The sequence below is a fragment of the Protomyctophum parallelum genome, assembly GCF_964188405.1.
Source record: "Protomyctophum parallelum genome assembly, chromosome: 17".
In the NCBI taxonomy this organism is placed as follows: Eukaryota; Metazoa; Chordata; class Actinopteri; order Myctophiformes; family Myctophidae; genus Protomyctophum; species Protomyctophum parallelum.
This window is the reverse complement of record NC_139719.1, coordinates 17,925,332-17,947,690: the sequence shown is the minus strand read 5'-3', so window position 1 is coordinate 17,947,690 and position 22,359 is coordinate 17,925,332. Positions and strand designations below refer to the sequence as shown.

Sequence of the window (22,359 nt, the reverse complement as noted above, 5' to 3'; positions counted from 1 at the left end):
TAAGCCCCTCTGTGAGGGTCGTGAGACAGAGGCTGCGATCATCGACGTCATTGCCATCATGATCATCATCATCATCCACACCGCCTCCTGCTGTAAGTCATTCATAGGATGCTGTCCCACTCCCCTATAGGCTACTGTCTGACCGGCGCCAGAGTCTATAACATCTGGAATACAACTGATTGATCCAAGACCCCGTCCCCCTCCCCGTCCCCCCTCCCACACACAGAGTGTGAGAGAGAAGGAGACCTCGTGTCACATAACATTCAGTGGATCAGCGGGTCTATAGTAGTGGACACGAACCAACCGAGACGATTATTGCTGGATTCCAGGTTATATATATAGGGCAGATATTGACTAATTGATTGATCCAGAGTGAAGACCGTATACCACTGGCCCCCTCCGTGAGGGTGGGTCGTGAGACAGAGGCTGCGGTCATCATCATCATCACCGCCGCTGCCACCATCGCCTCCGTCGTCTGTCAGTCATGTTCTGCTTCTGCCTGCAGAGCTCCCTGCTCAAGCTCCAGGCCATGGACGTGGACGGGGGGCCTCCGTCGCTGGGTCCCTCCCCGGAGGAGGGCTGCACGCCTCCCCCCCTGGGCTCCGGCAAGGAGCAGAGGAGCCCCTGTGGTGGGGGTGGTGGTGGGCCGGGGGTCCTCCAACATCATCACGGCGCAAAGGAAGGGCCGCCCCCCACCGTGGCCCTGTGCCACGGCTACCCTGCTGACGAGAACAGCCCCCCAGGTATATACGAACCGACCGACGACTGCATGCGTGGATATACGGAAGGACCCGCTTTCTCTCTTTCTCACAGATTATACTCTCCGTCTCCCTCTCTCTCTCTCTCTCTCTCTCTCTCTCTCTCTCTGCTCATGACTCATATTTATAGGTGTAGACGTGTCGTTTAACCCATTTTGACCTGGGAAACGATTCTGCAAATGTCGTCTAAATCCTGACTGTTTTCTTGAAAAAGCAGTTTTTCTATGTGTCAGTCGTTCGCAAACACTTTCATGTCACTTTTCACGATTCTTCAAAAATAGAGTGGCGCGCTACGAGCTTGTAGATCTGCTATTTTTCAATAGCTAAAGCATTACATAATGCAACACCAAAAGGTTCCCGCCCAGACGCTTGCCTTACACATCATAATTATACTATTAGAATCAACATTCATTTACGTCACAGCAGAAACATTAGAACCTTTAGATAGATACTTTAGATGTATACCCTAAAGTTTTATCAGAGTTTTTTGAAAAGGACATGCAAACTTTACATCATAACGTTTATATTGTATAGCCTTCAGTTTACTACTGGAACTGAAACATAACATTATTGCGAGATAAACATGTTGCTCTAATGTTATGTCATGGTTGAATTCTGTGTTATAGTTATGTTCTATAGGCTATGTAAAGTTATGCTATAGGACTGGTGTTCAGGTGGTCCCCAGCTAAGTTTTCTTTTCCAGAGTTTGTAAGTAACCAAATGGACCCTTATAGTTCTTTAACTTGTGAGAGTGTGTAACATTTTACGCTCTCATGAGTTAAATCATTGTATATTTTTTGAGAGTGGAATTGTGGACAAAATCCTTTCCAACGATAAAGAAATGTCTTTAGTTTTGGGTCAGTAAGTCTAAATGTCATCAAATGGTCCAGTGATAGAGGGCGGACTGCCTCCCCCCGCTATTCATTTCGATGGAAGTTGCTCAGTGGCTTTGGTGTCCAAAACTTTGGTGTCCAAAATGCGGAAGTCCTCAATGTTAAACCCCATGCAGCTGCACGGGGTTTCCTTGTGCTATAAATGCACAAACGGACTCGCCAGAAGTTCCAGGTCTGACCACTATACGTCTCGTGGCTTCAACGTTGGCCATGGCCTTGCTGGGGGCTTGACCCCATGCAATGTATACTGATGCCAATACAAAGCTTTGGGGTTGGGGGACAGGGGGGGGGGGGACAGGGGGGATAGGGGGGGACGGGGGGCGACCGTTGTTATATAGTTATAGGAGAAATAAATCACTTTCAGCTTCACTCAGAGTGTTGTTACCAGATGGCCTCTCTCTAACCACTCAGCTACTGCCGCCCTCCTGGAAATGAAAAGGAACAGACAGTCCTTTGTGAGAGGAAGTGATTTTGATTAGATTTTACTTCACTGTCCCCTTGGGGACATTTGTCCTCTGCACTTAACCCATCCTATATAGGAGGAGCAGTCAACAAGCCATTACAAATCCAGTTGTATAATGCCAGTATGGAACTCATAGCCTATCGACAGTAGCATGCATGTCATTTGTAAGATCTGTATGTCATTAACATTATGCCTACAGTACATATAAGTTGACCGACCGTCATGAAAATGAAAGGTCATGTTGGATAAGATGTACACACAGCTATAGACTACTGTATCTGGAAGGCACCGGGGCAGACCATTATGTTCCATCATAGTTCCAGACACCTTGTAACGGACGGTTTGTGACAATCCGCATGAGATGGACAGAGGGGAAAGATACAGATTCTCAACATGCACGCACGCACGCACGCATGCACGCACGCACGCACACTTAGGTATGCGGTCTAGCCTAACTTGGACTCGGGGGGCTCTGCCTTGTTACTACTCAGTGGTAACTTTAATTTTGTTTTTTAAATATCTGGATGTAGATGTTGTAGACTTTGATTAAACAGTGGAGGCCACTTGGTGGCCAAATAAACTGATCACAAATCTCATAATGTTGAAACAGTTTTAGAAGCCACCTTTAGGCCATGCAATATAGAGCATACTTTTTGCCTTTTCTAAGTCTCTTCCATTCTAACCTACACAATACGCTCACCGATCTGCTATTTTCCAAATATTTGTATAGGCCTACGTTTGAAAACTTGAAATGGGACATTCTGCATAGTGAGTAGTACTTTCTACTTTTGGTACTTTAAGTACATTTTGATGCCAATACTTTTGTACTTTAATTCAAGTACATTTTGAATTCCAGACATTTACTGTATACTGTACTTTTAACGGAGTAGTTCTACACTGCAGTATTGACACTTTTACTTAAGTACAATTCCACCACTGGAATAGTCTCTTCTGAGCTTGACTATAGTGTTTTATTATGTGTCTCTCCAGTTGGTGATTACATTTGTTCTGCTCCTGAGAAGCCTGCCTCTTTTTGAGGCTTCGAGGAAGTTATTCTGCATTTTGTTGCTTTAGTTGTCTTCTGGAAGCTTTGTTTTTTGCTATAGCTCTACCAGCTCTTTTCTTTGATTATCAAGGTCTCATTAACTGAAACCCAGACAGAAAAGGGATTCATGGCCTAGCGGTCCAGGCACCTATAGGCTGGTAATCCAGCCTGACAGTGTGTTGCGGGTTTGAGTCCCGACCCTGATGAACTTTGCTGTATATGGCCAAATCCTCTTGGAGATGCAAACATATCAGTGCTGTGTTTGTGAGATGGACATACGCTGTTATGATCTGAATATAGTTATTCTATTTATAGTGACTCATAGGAATAGACTATACGTGACAACCAGGTATAGTCTGGTGACCGCCGGAGAAGCGGGCGACAGCCGGAATGTAGACGGCACCCGGGTGAGCAGTATGGGTTTATAGCGCCCCATGCCTGTGTCCTCCGTGAGGAGGTGAGCAGTGTGGGTTAGCGCCCCCATGAGGTGGTGAGCGGTATGGGTTAGAGCCCCAGCCTGTGTCCTCCGTGAGGAGGTGAGCAGTATGGGTTTAGGGCCATGCCTGTGTCCTCCGTGAGGAGGAAGCCCAACAAACCCTCGGTGAGGCCTTTAGGACGGCCACTCTGCAACATTCATCTTATGAAAAATGCTAGATATTTGTTTTTCAAGCTCCCGAGCCTTGAAAAGGATCGAGCCAAACCCACGCATGGAGCACCTTTGTTTGCACTTCCAACACTCGCACAACGTTGCTTCCCTTTCCCCTATTCGCCTATATACTATAGGGCAGCATTAGCTCAGACATAGCCAAAGACATTTTATATACAGTATGGCTTGCAGCTTCCTTTCTAAAAATGTATTATTCATTGGCCTGCCTTGTACAGTCATGTGAAATTCATACATACAAGCTTCCGGGGTGTTTTGAAATTAAACTGGGCAGCTATTTCTCTGTAGAATGTGTAAGGATTCCGTACTGCTTGTTCCTTGTGTTGTTTTCATTCACAAGATGTGAAAGAAAGCATGTTTCTACCTTAGGCTACATTTGGCCACACTGGCATTTGAACCAAAGACAATTTTATTGGACTGTAAATAGATTAGCATTGCAGTGTTTGTGTTTGTGTGTGTGTGTGTGTGTGTGTGTGTGTGTGTGTGTGTGTGTGTGTGTGTGTGTGTGTGTGTGTGTGTGTGTGTGTGTGTGTGTGTGTGTGTGTGTGTGTGTGTGTGTGTGTGTGTGTGTGTGTTTGTGTGTGTGTGTGTGTGTGTGTGTGTGTGTGTGTGCGTGTGTGTGCATTGTTATAATGCAACGCATGTGACTTTGTTATGCTCCAAAGGCATGATACAGTATGAAAGCAGATCTATGCAGTCAACCCTACGGTATTATGTTAATATTTTAAAATATGGCCCCCTGAATTTGAAAACATTGACACAGCAGACACCACTGCTCTAGCCAAAAGAATAGGCTAGAAATAAACCGTATATTGTTTAGCTTTTTGTCTCTTTTTGTCTCCCGACAGATTTGACACCAGAGTAGGCTATGTTATCAGGACCATATATATCTCTGCTGTCGTGAAAGAAACCACCTAATTCCTATAGGCCTATGTTTTTCAGAAAATGTAAAAATGTGAATTTTTCAGGAAATTAAGAAAACCTTATATTTTGAAAAAAAGCAATACTGCTGCCTCATCAAAGTCGCTGTTGTGACTGTGACTTCATATATATTGTCAATTACTTGCAATAGAGGGAGATAGGTGGTGGAGTTAGCTGTTTTAGCAGACAGTTTGAGACAGTTTGATATATATATATAAAATGTATGTTTCTCTCCATGTTTCGGTGTCTCCACAGAGCTCTTTAACAGACCGCCGCAGTCGCCCAAAACCCTGTCACCCAAAACCCTGTCGCCCAAGAGCCACCAGCCCCTGGCCCCACTGCAGCCCACCCAGAGCTGTTACCCCCTCATGCAGCCCCTGGCGGGCGATGGAGAGCACCCACAGAGCCCGCGCCCCGTCGCCTACGCCCCTCTGTGGGCGAGCCTAGGAGGAGGTGACGGAGAAGGAGGCGTTGGCGGGGGTCTGGTCCATCTGTTGGCGGGAGGCCACAGCCCTCTGCCCTCGCCGCGCTGCTCCGCCCTCAGCCTGAGGTTCAGCTCGGACCCCGATGACGCGCCCTCGCCGCCCTGCAACCAGCCCTACATGCTGTAGGTCTCTATTCCTGTCCTGTCCTGTCCTGTCCTGTCCTGTCCTGTCCTGTCCTGTCCTGTCCTGTCCTGTCCTGTCCTGTCCTGTCCTGTCCTGTCCTGTCCTGTCCTGTCCTGTCCTGTCCTGTCCTGTCCTGTCCTGTCTGTCTGACTTTTTTTGCCTGTATGACTGTCATCAGCCTGCAATGACATGGTTATGTCTAACAGTGCATGTTAACAGCGGGCGATAGAAAGCTCCTAGTGGGTATTCCTGCTGTCATTACCTATATGTCCTCGTTTAGGTCGTATGGAGGGTAAACAAAGCAACACATCAATTTCATTGGCTATCGCCCGCTGTCGCCGGACGATGTCGTTCAAAACATGTAATATATTTTCATCTTTCTTCGGGCGACGTTCCTCCGCCCACTTTTCGACCATCGCCTGTTCGCCTGCTATCGCCAGTAGTTGCCGGGTCCAATTGACAAATAAATAATGCACTTCCGGGAAATTAGTCTGGCTGTCGCCCGCTGTTAAAACCCACTGTAATAGTGTCGTGGTCCTGCCTATATACTGTATATGTTTATGGTTATGTCTGAGTCAGAGTGAGTGATGTGGTCCGCCGGCCGGCCCTCATAAGCAAATTTTAATATAGGATTATCTGTATGTGTGTGTGTGTGTGTGTGTGTGTGTGTGTGTGTGTGTGTGTGTGTGTGTGTGTGTGTGTGTGTGTGTGTGTGTGTGTGTGTGTGTGTGTGTGTGTGTGTGTGTGTGCGTGTGCGTGCGTGTGTGTGTTTGCGTGCGCAGCTCCAGGGGTCTTGACCGGGCAGAGGGGCCAGAGGTCACGGCCCCTCCCTCCATCCCTCTCCTCACCCGACACATCCAGGCCCTAAAGAGGAAGGTCAGGAAGTTTGAGGAGCACTTTGAACAGGAGATGAACTACAAGGTAAGAAGGACTGCTTTATATCCATATATTCTTCAGGGGCGCTAGCCACTCCAATGCATGGCTTTACGAAATTATGTCATCGGCAAGCCAAGTCTATGGACTTTAATGTTTGTTTAGGGTAAATTATTATGTATTCCGTGCCAGCTAAGTCTGAACTGTTCAGGGCAATAAATGACAACGTAAGACGTCACCTGGCTTATATAAAATACTGCCCTTGCTGCGCCCCTCACTTCACACGAGTGTGATTTTAATACATTAATAACCAGAGATCACGTGCAAAAATATGTCATAATTTATTACATTGAATAAGATGTTGATGTTGTAGAAGCGAGCCACTTGAAACCTATGGAGGCCTAGATTCGGTGGAAATAGCCATTCTACGAGCTCGCCACACAATGTGGTGCGTTGAGAGAACTTGTTAATCGGCTATTTTCAGCAAACTGAGTGAAGACGGGCAAAAAATACCACTGTCTCCCTCTCAGCTGTCCTACTATCTTTCTATCCTATACACTGTCTCCCTCTCAGCTGTCCTACTGTCTGTCTCTCTCATACACTGTCTCCCTCTCAGCTGTCCTACTGTCTTTCTCTCCTACACTGTCTCCCTCTCAGCTGTCCTACTATCTTTCTATCCTATACACTGTCTCCCTCTCAGCTGTCCTACTGTCTGTTTCTCTCATACACTGTCTCCCTCTCAGCTGTCCTACTGTCTTTCTCTCCTACACTGTCTCCCTCTCAGCTGGACTACTGTCTTTCTACCCTATACACGGTCTCCCTCTCAGCTGTCCTACTGTCTGTCTCTCATACCCTGTCTCCCTCTCAGCTGTCCTACTGTCTGTCTCTCATACACTGTCTCCCTCTCAGCTGTCCTACTGTCTTTCTATCCTATACACTGTCTCCCTCTCAGCTTTCCTACTGTCTTTCTATCCTATACACTGTCTCCCTCTCAGCTGTCCTACTGTCTGTCTCTCCTTTACTGTCTCCCTCTCAGCTGTTCTACTGTCTGTCTCTCCTACACTGTCTCCCTCTCAGCTTTCCTACTGTCTTTCTATCCTACACTGTCTCCCTCTCAGCTTTCGACTGTCTGTCTCTCCTACACTGTCTGTCTCTCAGCTTTCCTACTGTCTGTCTCTCCTACTTTGTATAATACACTGTCTCCCTCTCAGCTTTCCTAATGTCTGTATCTCCTACTTTGTATCCTACACTGTCTCCCTCTCAGCTTTCGACTGTCTGTCTCTCCTACACTGTCTGTCTCTCAGCTTTCCTAATGTCTGTCTCTCCTACTTTGTATCCTACACTGTCTCCCTCTCAGCTTCCCTATACTGTCTGTCTCTCCTACTTTGTATCCTACACTGTCTCCTTCTCAGCTTCCCTATACTGTCTGTCTCTCCTACTTTGTATCCTACACTGTCTCCTTCTCAGCTTCCCTATACTGTCTGTCTCTCCTACTTTGTATCCTACACTGTCTCCCTCTCAGCTTTCCTACTGTCTGTCTCTCCTACACTGTCTCCCTCTCAGCTTTCTTATGGTCTGTCTCTCCTACACTGCTCCCTCTCTGCTTTCCTATTGTCTCTCCTACACTGTCTCCCTCTCAGCTTTCCTACTGTCTGTCTCTCTTACACATGCATGTCTTATTGTCTGTCTCTGTCGCTGTTTCTAGCTGTCTTCCCTATGTCTACTTCTTACTTTCCTATGTCTCCAAACGAAAGGGGATTAAGGACAGAACTGTCACTGCCAACTATCAATTTGTTTTATAATGTACTATAGTAATAGAATCTAGGCAGGGACATTGTCCTGGGGGATCATGTCTTCATTAAAACCAGACAACGGAGACAAGAAACGGGAGTGAACTTCACTCTATAGTACAGAGGTAGAAAAAGTAAAAGTATCAATACTGCAATGTAGAACTACTCCGGAATTAAAAATGTACTTGAGCAAAAGTACTAACTTATTGGCATCAAAATGTATTGTATACTTTAAGTTCCAAAAGTAGAAACTCATTATGCAGAAATATTTCAAACGTATACAAATATTTTGAAAATAGCAGATCTATAAGTTTTCAAACGCATACAAATATTTTGAAAATAGCAGATCTATAAGCACAAGCTTGTAGATCGGATATTCTCAAACTGCCGAGATGTATACAGGGCTAAAGGGGTTAATGTATGTTTTGTAATAATAATCAAAGTAACTATAACTAAAGTTTTCAAATTAATGTAGTGGAGTAAATTTCTAGGCAATTGTAAATTGCCTAGAAATCAAAGTACAAGTACAAATACCTCAAAATTGTACTTAAGTAGCCTACAAGTAAATGTACAAGTACTTTACCAATGTAAAGACATGCTGTCAGTTTGAATCTTGCTCAGCCTCCATAGGAATTATTGAATGTGCTGCTGTCTCCCCCTTGTGGTCAGAAAACAGACCGATATGGGCACACTCACTGGGGGGGTTTCAATGGATGAATAGAGGCAGGTGTGACAGCCAGGTCCTGTATAAAAATCACACCCGTGTGAACTGAATGGTGCAACTCCCCCCCTCCCCCACCTCCCCCCCCCCCCTCTCTCTCTCATTAGCAGACAACAGTGCAGCACTATCCCTCTCTCTGCACAACAGCGCCCCTACTGGTACTAATAGTCATATACTGGTGCTCATAGACATAGGTGAACACATAGGTGAACACGGACATTGCTGTTCTTTGGAGTGGTTGCACCACTCAAAAAAAACATATACTTGTCACCTGTTGAAGAGCCAAATGTACTGTATATTCTATGACCCTCACCCCCTCTCTCTCTCTCTCTCTCTCTCTTCCAGCCGTCCTACAATGACAAGAGTGCCAACCCAGAGATTATTAGAGTCATGACTGAACTGGCCAAGGCGCGCAAACAGCTCAAAGGTATAAAAGCATAGCAGAACACATGTTCAATATCACAGTATATACCTGTTCAGTTCCTTACCCTAAAATACGCCTGAAATAAGAATTAACACATAGGTTAGGTTACTCTTTCAGATGGATGGATGGATGGGCAGATAGATAGATAGATAGATAGATAGATAGATAGATAGATAGATAGATAGATAGATAGATAGATAGATAGATAGATAGATAGATAGATAGATAGATAGATAGTGCATTTATAAACCGCTGGCGGAAAAAACATGCGAAGGCGCCAAACTGCTCGTCGGGAGCAACTAAGAAAGATTGATAGATCGATAAAGACTTATTGTAAAGAGAATGCTGCATTCTCCGGTCATTTTCCTTTCTAGCTGATCATGAATGGCCCTACTCTGCTCTCCCCTTTCCCAGAGCTGAAACTGAGACAGTCCATATTTGAGTTGAAGGACCAGGAGGCAGGTGATGCCACAGGACAGCAACACACTGACGTCTGCAGGTAACAACAAACAACAGCATGGGCTGACAACTTTTCACAAAACATTCAAGTGATGTTATTTGTGGCTATGTGTGGCTTATGTGCTGTAATATCTGTTGATACAAAAGAAACCCATCTATGAATGGACCACTTTCATAATCTTCATAATTGGTCCTCAATAATGTTCATGATAAAATACATTTTTTTTCCTACTCAGTCTTTGTCTCATAGGAGGGCGGTGGGCAGTTCAGAAACCCATTCACTAGTGACATTAGGCAGATTTGCTTTTAAACAAGACTTTAATATATATATATTTTTTTAGATTTGTATTATCGTGAGCACGATGGCTTCCATTATCGCAATTGCAACTTTTCAGGAATAGAAATCCTGCAGCTTCTATTAGCTTGGATTCCCCATTGATGATGTCACTGGTGGACAGGTTTCTGCCCACAGCCCCTCCTATGACTCAGCTAGGAGACACAGACCGAGTAGAAAAATAATTTTGGCATTTTATCATGAACGTTAGTGAGGACCCTATTATAATGAAGGTAGGTTTAAAATGAGTGAAGTGGTCCTTTAAAGATATTCCAACTGCTAAATTGCACTGGGTGTGCTATATCTATGAACTATACCCTCGATCAGGAATGAAATAAAAAATAATGAATGGATTATATTGACCCTTTGAGGTTAATTCAATGGGTGCAGTCATTAAGTGGGCTGTAGTATTTACATTTTTAGATATTGAAATGAAATTAAAGCCAAGGGACAAAAGATCTGTCACCACTAGAAGCTGTAATCAATTTTTTGCCATTTTATCCACTTGAGGGCGACACACACCATATCTATCTGTTTCTCTCGGTGAACAAATCCATAAAGATCCACACATAATATTATATAACTTAATGGTTGTAAAGCATGTATTTTATGTGTAGAATGGCCATACGGTATGTATCTGATCTCATCTCATCTTCATTTATTTATTCCCTTCGGTTCTTCTTGTGATATTCATAATATTGTCTGTCTGAGAGAACACTGCTGTGCGAAATGCACGGACAAAGGGCGGCACCCTCCAATGACACGTGATCCTGTTCAGCCAATAAACGAAGCCCAGGCGACTACTTGCTTTTCCCCCCATCATGCAAAGCGCCTGTGACTGTCTGAGAGTGAGAAACTCATTGTATATTTGAACGTATTATGTTGTATCTGTAGCGCTTCGTCGTAGTATTTAAAAACAGAAATCGATGTGTTATTTTATTTACTCTCACATAGAGTGTCCGTGTTATTTTCTTTTGTTTAGTGTAGAACGTGACTCTAGGTGCTAAGTCATTACATTGGTCGGGTTCCAGTTGCGCCTCTCTGCAGTACACTCTTGTTTCTCTTCAGATCGTATAAATCTTTCGCCTTTTACTAAAGATTTCCGTGGAGAGGAACATTATGAGTATCAACAAATTTTTTGATGCCCTGCCTCACGGCGGGGCTTCCTTATTTGTGAAAAGAAAGCAATTGATTGAAAACCATGCAGCCACAGTTGTCTGTCTTGAAATTCTTTATTGGTATTCTAACCCTTCCCTTGAGAGTTGAGATGAACCATCTCTTTATCAAGGCGATCCGTGAAGACCGTAAATAATACATAAATGAATACATGTATATATTTAGAACAAAAGAACACAGAACAAACAAAAATAAACAGGACAATCCAAACAACATCAACCAGGGCAACAAAACAAAACATAAGAACAACTACACAACAGTACACATGCGTTCAAGGATAATTTCGTCACCTGTTACTGTACGATACGGATGGTGATAGTTGTAACTTATAGTTGATTCAAATATGATTTTGGGTGTCACGGCCTGAAATGGTTGAGAAAGCCCCCTCCTCATGCTACTTCAGTCTGGGTGGCACATCGGCAGTGAAATGTGGAACAGCGCCACAGCGCATTGACACCCACGTTGTGGCCAGAAATGTAATTACGTCCGTTAGTGGTTCAGCACACCGTAGACTCGTAGAGAATGAACGGGAAAGCGTTTCCATGCAGCAGGTCCTGTCAACGTTGTATGGACGTCACATGGACGTCTTTTTTGCAACGGACTGCGTGATGCATGCATGTCGTACCTGAGTTTGACTGTCAGGTCGTCTCGACGACGTTGTATGGACGTCTGGCTGGGACGGCGACCTGGACGTACGTTTTGGGGTTGGGTTTACAGAGAGGTCTGTTTGACGTCGTATGGACGTTGTATGGACGTCCCGTTGGTTATGCGCTTAGGACGTTTTGGGGTTGGCGTTTACAGAGAGGTCTGTTTGACGTCGTATGGACGTTGTATGGACGTCCCGTTGGTTATGCGCTTAGGACGTCGTATGATGTACGTTTTGGGGTTGGCGTTTATATAGAGGTCTGTTTGACGTCGTATGGACGACCCGTTAGTTATGTGCTCATTGAGGCAGAGAGATCTGTTGAAAAGATGTCATGTCATTGTAGATTTTTGTTTTTATTGAAAATTAAAGTTTGTGATGCCAAAAATCAGACACAGCTAGGCGGTGACATAACCTAGGCCTGGAAAGTTAAATCAATGATTATTTATGATACACTGACTGAAAGTGGGATTTGAACATGGAACCTCTGAGTGTTATTAGTCACTAGTCATGCCCACACAATAATGTCACTGTCTGGAGAGCTAACATTTCAGCAGACATTTAAGCAGCAAAACTAAAAACGTTATAAACTTGACAGCACAGAAGGAATTCACATAAAGCTAACCTTTTGTAAGTGTAGAAGAACATAGATCATGATTCAAATTGATTTCATATATGACTCGAGCTATGATGATCTGAGAGCGTTGTGAGAGTTGGCAGCTGTGGTTTTAGTCATATAGAAAATGAATTAATGAATTAATGAATGAATGATTAATATATATTATGAATAATGAATCATGAATGACTGGAGTCATGTTGAAAAATGAAACTACACACGGAAACTCATCCTGCAGGTACGGTGCTAGCCAGCAGGGGGCGCCTGAGCTACAGCAACATACTCCCACTCTAGAGGAAACGGTGGAGTCGCTGTTCAAAAGACTGAGAGAGAAGAGACAGGCTCTGGCCATGCCTGAGAACGTCAAGGTAGGCGTGTGTGTCTGTGTGTGTGTGTGTGTGTGTGTGTGTGTGTGTGTGTGTGTGTGTGTGTGTGTGTGTGTGTGTGTGTGTGTGTGTGTGTGTGTGTGTGTGTGTGTGTGTGTGTGTGTGTGTGTGTGTGTGTGTGTGTGTGTGTGTGTGTGTGTGTGTGTGTGTGTGTGTGTGTGTGTGTGTGTGTGTGTGTGTGTGTACACCGTGCACCCTGTTGTATCATCCACAAAGTAACAGTTTTTGTATTGACTTGTGCTTTCCTTTGAAACGTACCCATTCTGCATACTGTGAAAAACAATCAATCTGTGTGTGCGTGCATACGTGTGTAGGAGATGACCCAGGCTCAGATGGTGGTGGAAAAGATGATCCTTCAGAAGTGTCTGCTGTACTTTGAGAGCGTGCACGGCCGAGCAGTAAGCACATACACACAAGCTCTTCTCTCTCTCTCTCTCTCTCTCTCTCTCTCTCTTTCTCTCTCTCTCTCTCTCTCTCTCTCTCTCTCTCTCTCTCTCTCTCTCTCTCTCTCTCTCTCTCTCTCTCTCCCTCTGCACAGGCCTAAGGGGCTGAGCTCAGGGGCCGCCCCAAATAATTTGTAATCTGTTATTTAGCACTCATCATGTCAAAAGGCTTAAGGCCTTTCATACCGGTAGTCCAGTTTTGGGTGAAGACTGATGTCATGTTGTAGTTTTCGGTGGTCACCGAAAACTGGACCATGAATATACAGTAGGCCTTATGTCATTCACGCCAATAGCAGAGACCCAAAAGTCCTACTGAGATCTGAAGTAATAGTTATTGCTTCAGCCTAACTTTGCAGATGCTTACTACAAGAAAGCCACCATCATGATAGCTTTTACATTTATCAGTAGTATACAGTATAGCTGGTTTAGATTTTCTTTTGCCCTGATGTGGTTTGTTTTAATAGAAAATCTCTCTCTCTCTCTCTCTCTCTCTCTCTCTCTCTCTTTCTCGCTCTCTCTCTCTCTCAGGGTTCTAAGCAGCCTGACAGCCTGGTCAAGTCTCTGTATGACAGATACCAGATGATCAAGCGCCTGCTGTGTGCCAGCCCTACTTTCACCATAATAGTAAGGCACACACCTACGCACGCACGCACGCACACACGCACGCACGCACAAAGATTCAAAGATTCAAGACTTTATTGCCATGTCAACAGAGTTCATTGGAATTTGTTTCAGTGCACTAAAAACAGACATACATAAAGACACATTCACATCACATATTCAGACAGTAGAACAAGATACAAAAGTACAAGCATCATATGAGGGGGACCAATAAGAAGAATGCAAAACGTTACAATTCATGTTAAATAAATAGCAATTTCATCACAGCCTCGGGATAAGTGCTGTTCTTAAAGCGGGAGGTGTTGCACTTTAGAGACCGGAGTCTCTTACCTGAGGGCAGTGGTGCAAAAAGAGAGCAGGCAGGGTGGGAGGGGTCAGCGAACACCTTCTGCATCCTGCGCTTAGTGCGTGTGCGTATGGTGTAGATAGAGGAGACGGATGGGAGGTCGGGTGCGTACCACCCTTTCCAGCCGTTTCCTCTCTAAGACGGTGGTGTTTCCATACCACACTGAGACTGAGAAGACGAGGACACTCTCCACAGTGGCTCTGTAGAAGTGAACCAACGCCTCCCCAGTCACACCGAACTTCTTTAAGAGGCGTAGGAAGTGAAGCCTCTGGTGGGCTTTACTCAAGATGTTACTAGTGTTTACTTCCCATTTCACGGAGCAGCATATAGTGGTGCCAAGGAATTTAAAACTGTCAACCCTTTCGACAGGCTGGTCGTCGATAACCAGGGATGGGGGCATAATCTCCTTTTTCCGGAAATTAAACATAATTTCTTTGGTCTTAGCCAGGTTTAGGATAAGGTTATTCGAAGTGCACCAGTCTACGAGGGCTGCCACCTCAGCCCTGTAGGCTGATTCGTCACCATTTTTAATATAACCAACGACAGTTGTGTCATCTGCGTATTTAAAAAAAGAAACAAATTGAGAATGTGAAATAAAGTCATTGGTATAAAGTGCGAAGAGGAGGGCTGAGAGAACACAGCCTTGGGGGGCCCCAGTGTTAAGAGTCATGGATTGAGAAAGCATGTTGCCAATCTTCACCACTTGCTTCCGGTTTGACAGAAAGTCTAAAATCCAGAGACAAAGAGAATGATTAATACCCATGGCCAAGAGCTTATCGAATAGTTTGATGGGCAAAATCGTATTAAACGCAGAACTGAAATAAATAAATAAAACTCTAACATATGTGGCAGGGCCTCCAGGTGCTGTAGGATACTGTGGAGGCACAGAGACACAGCATCCTCTACAGACCTGTTAGCTCGATAGGCAAACTGGAAGTTATCCATCTCAACATTGGACAGGTGTTTACAGATAATGCGTTCAAATATTTTCATCACGACAGAGGTCAAGGCGACAGGCCTGTAGTCATTCATGCTAACAGCAAGCTTCTTAGGAACAGGGATAACCACAGCAGATTTAAAACAAGCAGGGACTTTGCACACACGCAGTCACGCACAGTCCTATAATAATAATCCTTGATATGAAGCATGACTTTCTTGTTTCTTGTTCTCACGTGGTATAGGAGGAAGAGGAGGGCTCTGACGACGACTACGCTGTGAGTTATGAAGCTGTCCCGCCCCCTCAGAGAGTGACACGGCCAGCGGCCAATGAGGAGGACAGCGATCACGACGGCGACCCCGCCTTTGTGTCCCCGATAGACGAAGTGAAGGCTGTCCGTCAACAGCAGGCGTTCAACATGGCCAATCTGCACGAGGCGTCAAGGTACGATGTCAGTCAGTCAGTCAGTCAGTCAGTCAGTCAGTCAGTCAGTCAGTCAGTCAGTCAGTCAACCTGGGCACACTTGAACTTCTATGTGCGGACAGAAGAAGCTGTGTTTTGCGTCATTTCCGTTTTTTTAGACAGCTGGTGGATGGAAAAGAAGCTTTTCTGGGAATCTGGCCGACGCGGCATTCTGCCGTGTGGGTGGAGCTTCTTTTCCAACCACCAGCTGTCTAAAAAAACGGAAATGACGCAAAACACAGCTTCTTCTGCCCCACGCATGGAATCTAAAGTGTGCTCAGACCCCAGTCAGGGAGTCAAGTCAGCCAGCAATCCAGCCAGTGATTTTTGGTTTTTGGTTCTGAAGCACCGGCGCTAATCGTTCAAACAAGCATTACATTGTTTATGTACAATGTGTCCTCCAGGTCTGAACTCCTGCAGTGTCTGAGGGAGACGCGCTCGGAGAAGAAGAGAAGCCGCAAAGTTCTGAGGGAGTTTGAGGAGGAGTTTCAGCGTCAGACTGGGAGGTGAGGAGGAGAGATGCACTGCTTCCCAGAGCCAGTTTATATACCTGAGGCCAATTCTATACATTTATAATTTTATATTCTATTCTAATTGCATGGGGTCATCTTAAAATCGTCTCATATAAGAATTGTGGTCCAAAAATAAACAAACTGTCCCAGCGATATTGTCGTGGGAGGTGGCTCTGTATCGTTTATTTGTCAGTCATATTTGATACAGTCTGTTTCTGGCAAAAATGAAACTAATTTTGCAGCAGTAACATCGAGTACAGGCTTTAGTTTAGACATACCGTACTATTGGTCCGACAACCTACCTCAAACCCTAACCTAACCCTAACCGCAAGCACGGGAGCAGCAAATGTTCATGTTCAATTTCATATAATGTTTGGGGTCCTTGACATGAAATAGTTTGAGAACCACCGACATAGAAACAGGATTTTAAGAGAGAAAAAAAATAAGTCATGATTTAGAAGACATTTTGTAGAATCTGATCTCAGGTCTAAATGGGTTAACCCATTCTGTACGGGAACCCCTTTTGGTATTTTAAGCATTATGTTATGCTTTAGCTGTTGAAAAATAGCAGATCTACAAGCTCATAGCGCGGCACTTGGTGCCACGCTATGAACTTGTAGTTCTGCTACTTTTGAAAAATCGTGAAAATGTGGCCCAAATCCTTGAAAATATATTCTTTCAGAGCCAACGTTTTTAACTAAAATCTTTGCTTCTGAAGGTCCCTGGTCTGGAACCACATATTTTCAGATGAGGGGGTCGGCGGCCAATTACATATAATTCTTGGGGTCCTTGACATGAAATATTGAGAACCACTGACATAGAAACGAGGTTTTTCAGAAAACTGTCAGGATTTAGAAGACATTTTGTAGAATCGTTCCCAGGTCAAAATGGGTTCAACGTGTCCTTCATGTTGTCCCACAGGATCTGTCAGAAAGAAGACCGTTCTCCCATGGCGGCAGAATACCAGGAATACAAGCATCTTAAGGCCAAGCTCCGCCTCCTTGAAGTCCTCCTCACCAAACAGGAAGTGACAAAATCCTCGCCAAACAGGAAGTGACCCCCCCCCCCCCATTCTTGCTCCTAAATCGTAAGCTTATATTTTACAGAGAGGAGAAAGAAAGTGTACATAAAACCCTGTGCCCTAAAGTGTAAAGTGTACACTCTACCAGACGAGGGCTAATTTAAACGTTTATTAAAAGACCGTTTTTGAGTGGTGCAACCACTCCTATATGGAGCTATGTGTGTCCCTGGCTGGCTGGCTGGCTGGTCCGAGCACGTTTGGTTTTTCTTCTTTTTTCTTTTTTTTTTGTTCCACTGTCACATTGTCGTGGATAGTTGGAATCTACACACTCACAGGTTGTATTATTTCGGCGGGTTGGGCGACATCTAAAAGTCGCATCGCACATTCTGACGTGATACGGGCACCACTGTTGACTCGTGTGACTTTTCAACGTTCCCTGTAGTCCTCCTACGTCGGGTAACTAGCTGACAATGGACGACTGCAGCGGCCATTCAGCATCTCACTCCCAAACTCGGAATAGTATAGGTATAGGTAGATGCAGCAGTAACAAAATCATTTAAAACAAGACATTGAGCGTCGCGAGCAGGGGTCATTGCCATGACGGCTTGTGGTGGAAATTGTTTGTCAAAATTCAATTTTTGCCACAGACATACAAAATGAGCGAGCAATAATACACATGAAGAGATAGCCCTAGAATAACAGATCTGTAACTCTGAGCGTGTATATGTATACAAATGCAAATAGAACATTTGAGAACCACAAGTACTAGTTGGACTCCTAATGTGCCGTCGTGTCGTAGTATATCAGTGTCAAATTGTCAATCATATTCCGAAGAAAATCGGGTGACTCGACATTCAGTAACTGGGTCCTATGATAAAAAATTAGAACATTATAATGGTAGGGTAAAAAGAAAATCAAACATTTGCCACGGACAAGACCAAGTCTCGGACACATTCGTCCGTCTACGGACATGTTGGTGACCCCTGACCTCTGTACGGACATGTTGATGACCCCTGGTCCCGAGGCACACCCAAACGAGGCACTAGCGAGGGAGTGCCCGTGCCGAGCGGTGTGATGTCCACGTCGAGTCGACTGACATGAGTCAGAGGAGCCTTGTCGCGTCGAACGTCTGATGCTTGGTCAGATGTTGTCCAATTCGTCACCGTAGTACCTGTGTGTGTGTGTATCAGTATGCGTTGTTTGAATATCCACGAATCGCCTTTGTTTCGGCTCCATTTTCATATTGTTTTTGGAGAACAGAAAAATAATCTGTCACACGGGAGGAGGACATGAGGTCAGGGGAATACTGTAATACAGAGTTCAACTGAAAAAACGAAACCCTGAATCTATACAGCAGCATGTGATGAAAGTATTGTCATTGTTCAGAACCAACCGACATTCCTGGAACTCCAAGTATATTTGACACTGTCCTTCACATTGAGCACAACTAGACTTCTATACTTTATTTTTTATAATTCTTATCCCACGATTTTTGTAAACCATTTTTTTTCACACAGTGTCAATTGTCTAGTGTAATCCTGATTCCTGAGCTCTACACTCCCTCTACTAACCTGGGGAGAGCAACGGACTGACATGCTTCCTTCTATGCATGAGGGGGGAGTTTCCCCGCTTGGACGTAGCGCGTGGAAGGAACACGTTATTCCGACCAGTTTCTTTCCCCTCCATCAGGCTGACCAGGTGGAGTCAGTTTAGAGACCAGGATTACTGCATGTTCTTTGTGAGGGTACCTACCCTATAGGGGACACGGGGAGAACATGCAAACTCCACACAGAAAGCACACAGCGTCCTCAGCGGGAATCGAACCCAGGACCTTCTAGCTGTGAGGCGACACTTCTATACTTGACAGAGAGAAGAAAAAGACACAATTTAATCTAACATGATTACTTTAATATGCATACTTCTGCCCTTCTGCATTCATTCCACCTTGACATAAGACCAAAACCAATCAGACCAGAGAAAATACATTCCATGAAGAATTCATTTCTTGAATGTGTGTGTGTGCCGTATTGGCCACTGGATTGTGCATCAACGTTGCTTGCTGCTATATTGGCATGCCAACACCTGCAAGAAAAATTTACCTATTTCTTTCTCCCCGTGTTGCTATCCATCAGGATAGATCAGGTGTTTTTTTCTTTTAGCATGAAAGCCCAACCATGCTGTATGATAACATAAAGGTCCGACATTTGTAATAAGCGAGTTATGAAATGATGATTTCAATAGTGGAGAGACCTCCTGTCTCTCTCTCTCTCTCTATATATATATATATATATATATATTATATATGCCACTATGCCAGGTGTGTCTGCTTCAATCAGCCGTCACCCATCTCCCAATTATCATGACATAGTATGTAACTTTGCCCTGTGTTTGTTTGTGAACATATACACTAAAAGAAAAAAAAAAAGAAATATATATATATATATATATATAAATATATATATATATATAAATGAGACAAAAAGGGGACTCCTGCACATAAAAAAAAAAAACCTGTGCGAGGTACAAGTCTAGTTGCACAGTCAGGGAACAAAGATGGACAACTTACTGCATCATCAACCTTTTTTTAGCACCTGACGAAGCTCGCGTCGTGCTAATAAATAAGTTGATGATGCAGTAAAGTTGTCCGTCTTAATTTGTTCCCAGAGTGTGCAGTCCCTTCCTTGTCCTTTTTTGTTTGTTTTGTTATTTTAACACAGGGAAAAGTGACATAATATGCCTTTAAGACCCTGTCCCTGTCCCTCTCTCTGACGTATAGTTTACGACTTCTACTCTGGGTTTCAAGTCAGCGCTGTTTGGAACAACATTTCAGATGTCAACACTTTGTCCACCTACAGTGGACACTTTTCCGGCCATGCAGAAGAAGATGTGGACCAAACAAAAAATGGAAACGTTTTATACCCGATTAGGATTTAGGTGTGTGTGTATGTGTGTGCCGCCGATCGGACGACAAAATGCACTTTATCTCAATCACTGTGTCCAGGGGAAAGCACAATATACTCTTTATAAACAACTACTTCTCAAAAGGCATCGGGAGAATGTACTTCAATGTTAAAGTTGTCGTAGGATAGATATAACAACCGCGTGTCTAGTTCAGACCGTCCGGTTTCTACTCCTCTCGACGGGGTCCAGAATATCTGGTATCTACATCTGAAGATGGTCGAGTCTCTTCTCCTTCTTTAAATTAGTAGCCATGAAAATAAATTGTTATCCCTTTTTCCTCCCAATGTACTTTGTTATGCCAATTAACAGAGTGTACTTGTACATAGAGTTTTGAACCAACTAAGACCAACAAGGCCTTGTTGAGACTTAAGAACCGACCATCCCTCCCAACCAATCACGTCATCTAGTTAGGGTTTCATCACTTATAGCACTCCAGGCCGTTTGCGTCAGTGCAATATACTGTAATATAATGTATTTAAAAAGGAGCTGTTTCCTAAGCCGATTCTATTTGGGACACAGATGCAATGTACCAATTGTATTGTGTTTTATTACAGGGGGAAAGAAGAAACAACATGAATCATTTAATAGACAAAAAGATTATATTTACTCATCTGTAAGATATACTACATGGCACTTTATGTTGAAGAAGAAGGAAATTTATTTTAGCCATTACGCTGTAAGATATACCACATGGCACTTTATGTTGAAGAAGGAAATTATTTTTAGCCATTACGTTGACTTGTGCAATTGCATCTTTATGTTGAGTTAGTTACTGTGGACAAATGATGACGCTGTAGGCATATTGCACATCTTTGTGTTTACGTTTGCAAAACAGGCAGTATGGACTATATGGAGATCATACAGTACGTTAGTTAAAAAGAAACCATGAAATGTTTTAGATTTTACAAGTTACAAGTAAAGTTCTACTATTGTCCCTGACACCCTCACTACCACAATTGGTCATATTTGTTGCATTCATCATCATGGTGTCCTATTAGGTCTAAATTAGAACCTGATTTGATGATGCATGGAATCCAGCACTGTATTTTCAATGATATCAGTTCTCCAGCATGAAGCGAATGTGCATGTTTCCACGTGTTCCAAAGGAAAGTCAGTTCGTTGTGTTACTTGCAAGCTGTTATGTTTTGCCTTGAAGTACTTGTTTTGGGAAACCTTGTCCAGGAATTGTCTTTGTACCCCAGAGGTAAAGACTAATACCATGTGTGTGAGAATGTCAGCATTTGTGACGTGGTGAATGAACAGCAACTTACAGGGCTGTTAAACAAAAAGAAGGAAAAACAAAGGCCCTTTCATGTTCATGCACTTAGCTTGCGTCATTGCATTGGTGATGCATGGAATGTTTTCTCGAAACGGTGAAAACGTAAAATTCTTAACCACTTTCCCGAACCAGTTATCAGACCAGTGCTGTGGCAGTTTGGGAGTAGAACTAGAATTTTCCAAACAGTTACTCTTCGTGGCCTACAGACAAAATGCAATTTGCTCACAGCATATCAATTTAGCAAGTGTGCATAACAGTGTAGTTTTTGTTGACTAAAACGAAGACGAAAAATGTTCGTTGACTACCTTTTTTCACTGACTAAAACGAAATGTTAACTAAATGAAAACTAGGCTATGATGACTAAAACTAAGACTTAACACTAAATTAAAACTTTTCAAGAGACTATGACTAAAACAACACTGGTGCATAAAAGAGAGCTCATTAAAAGGCTCCTGTTCTCTAATCCGAACATGTTTGTCATTTTAGTTTTTGTTGTTGCTGTAAAAAGTGAAGCGCAGGCCAAAGTCTTAACTTGAAAAATCGATGTGAAAATGTGTACAAATATATAATTCAATTTGTAAATACTGTAAAAACAAATGTGGTTTTGTTTTGTCTGCACTGTGACTAATAATTTAAATGTTCTTACACGGCAGAAAAAAACCATTCAAATGTTGTAATGTAATCCAAAGTATGGTCTACCGTGGACCAGCGATGGTAATAACCTAATTGTGGAACTCCTGTTTTCTTTCTTTCCAACATTCACCAAAGGGTAGAGTCTTGATAGGCTTCCTATTCGTCAACCTTTTTTTATGGACTGTATACAAGGAGATTTTGTGTTCTTTCTACTGACCAAAAAAACCAAAACAAACATGCATTTTTTAAAACAAAGTCAGTGTAACTGCTGACAAAGTGTATATTCATGAATGAATCCAACAATCTTTGTTGCAACTATACAACTGTCCTTTAAAGATGGAGTGCCGTGATTTATTTCCCCACCCTAAAA

General features: G+C 43.6%; 1 protein-coding gene across 1 annotated transcript; it reads left to right on the top strand.

Annotated features, from left to right (window-relative positions):
* Positions 1-484: 484 nt before the first annotated feature.
* On the top strand, positions 485-17,152 carry LOC310874627 (protein FAM13C-like; the record flags this gene model as incomplete). The annotated part of the gene is made up of 11 exons (XM_083787486.1): positions 485-743; positions 5,000-5,351; positions 6,135-6,273; positions 9,082-9,163; positions 9,575-9,659; positions 12,627-12,756; positions 13,089-13,172; positions 13,746-13,841; positions 15,366-15,565; positions 15,988-16,089; positions 17,017-17,152. The coding sequence occupies 11 exons, from the start codon at positions 485-487 to the stop codon at positions 17,150-17,152; spliced, it is 1,665 nt and encodes a 554-aa protein (XP_083643612.1).
* Positions 17,153-22,359: the final 5,207 nt, after the last annotated feature.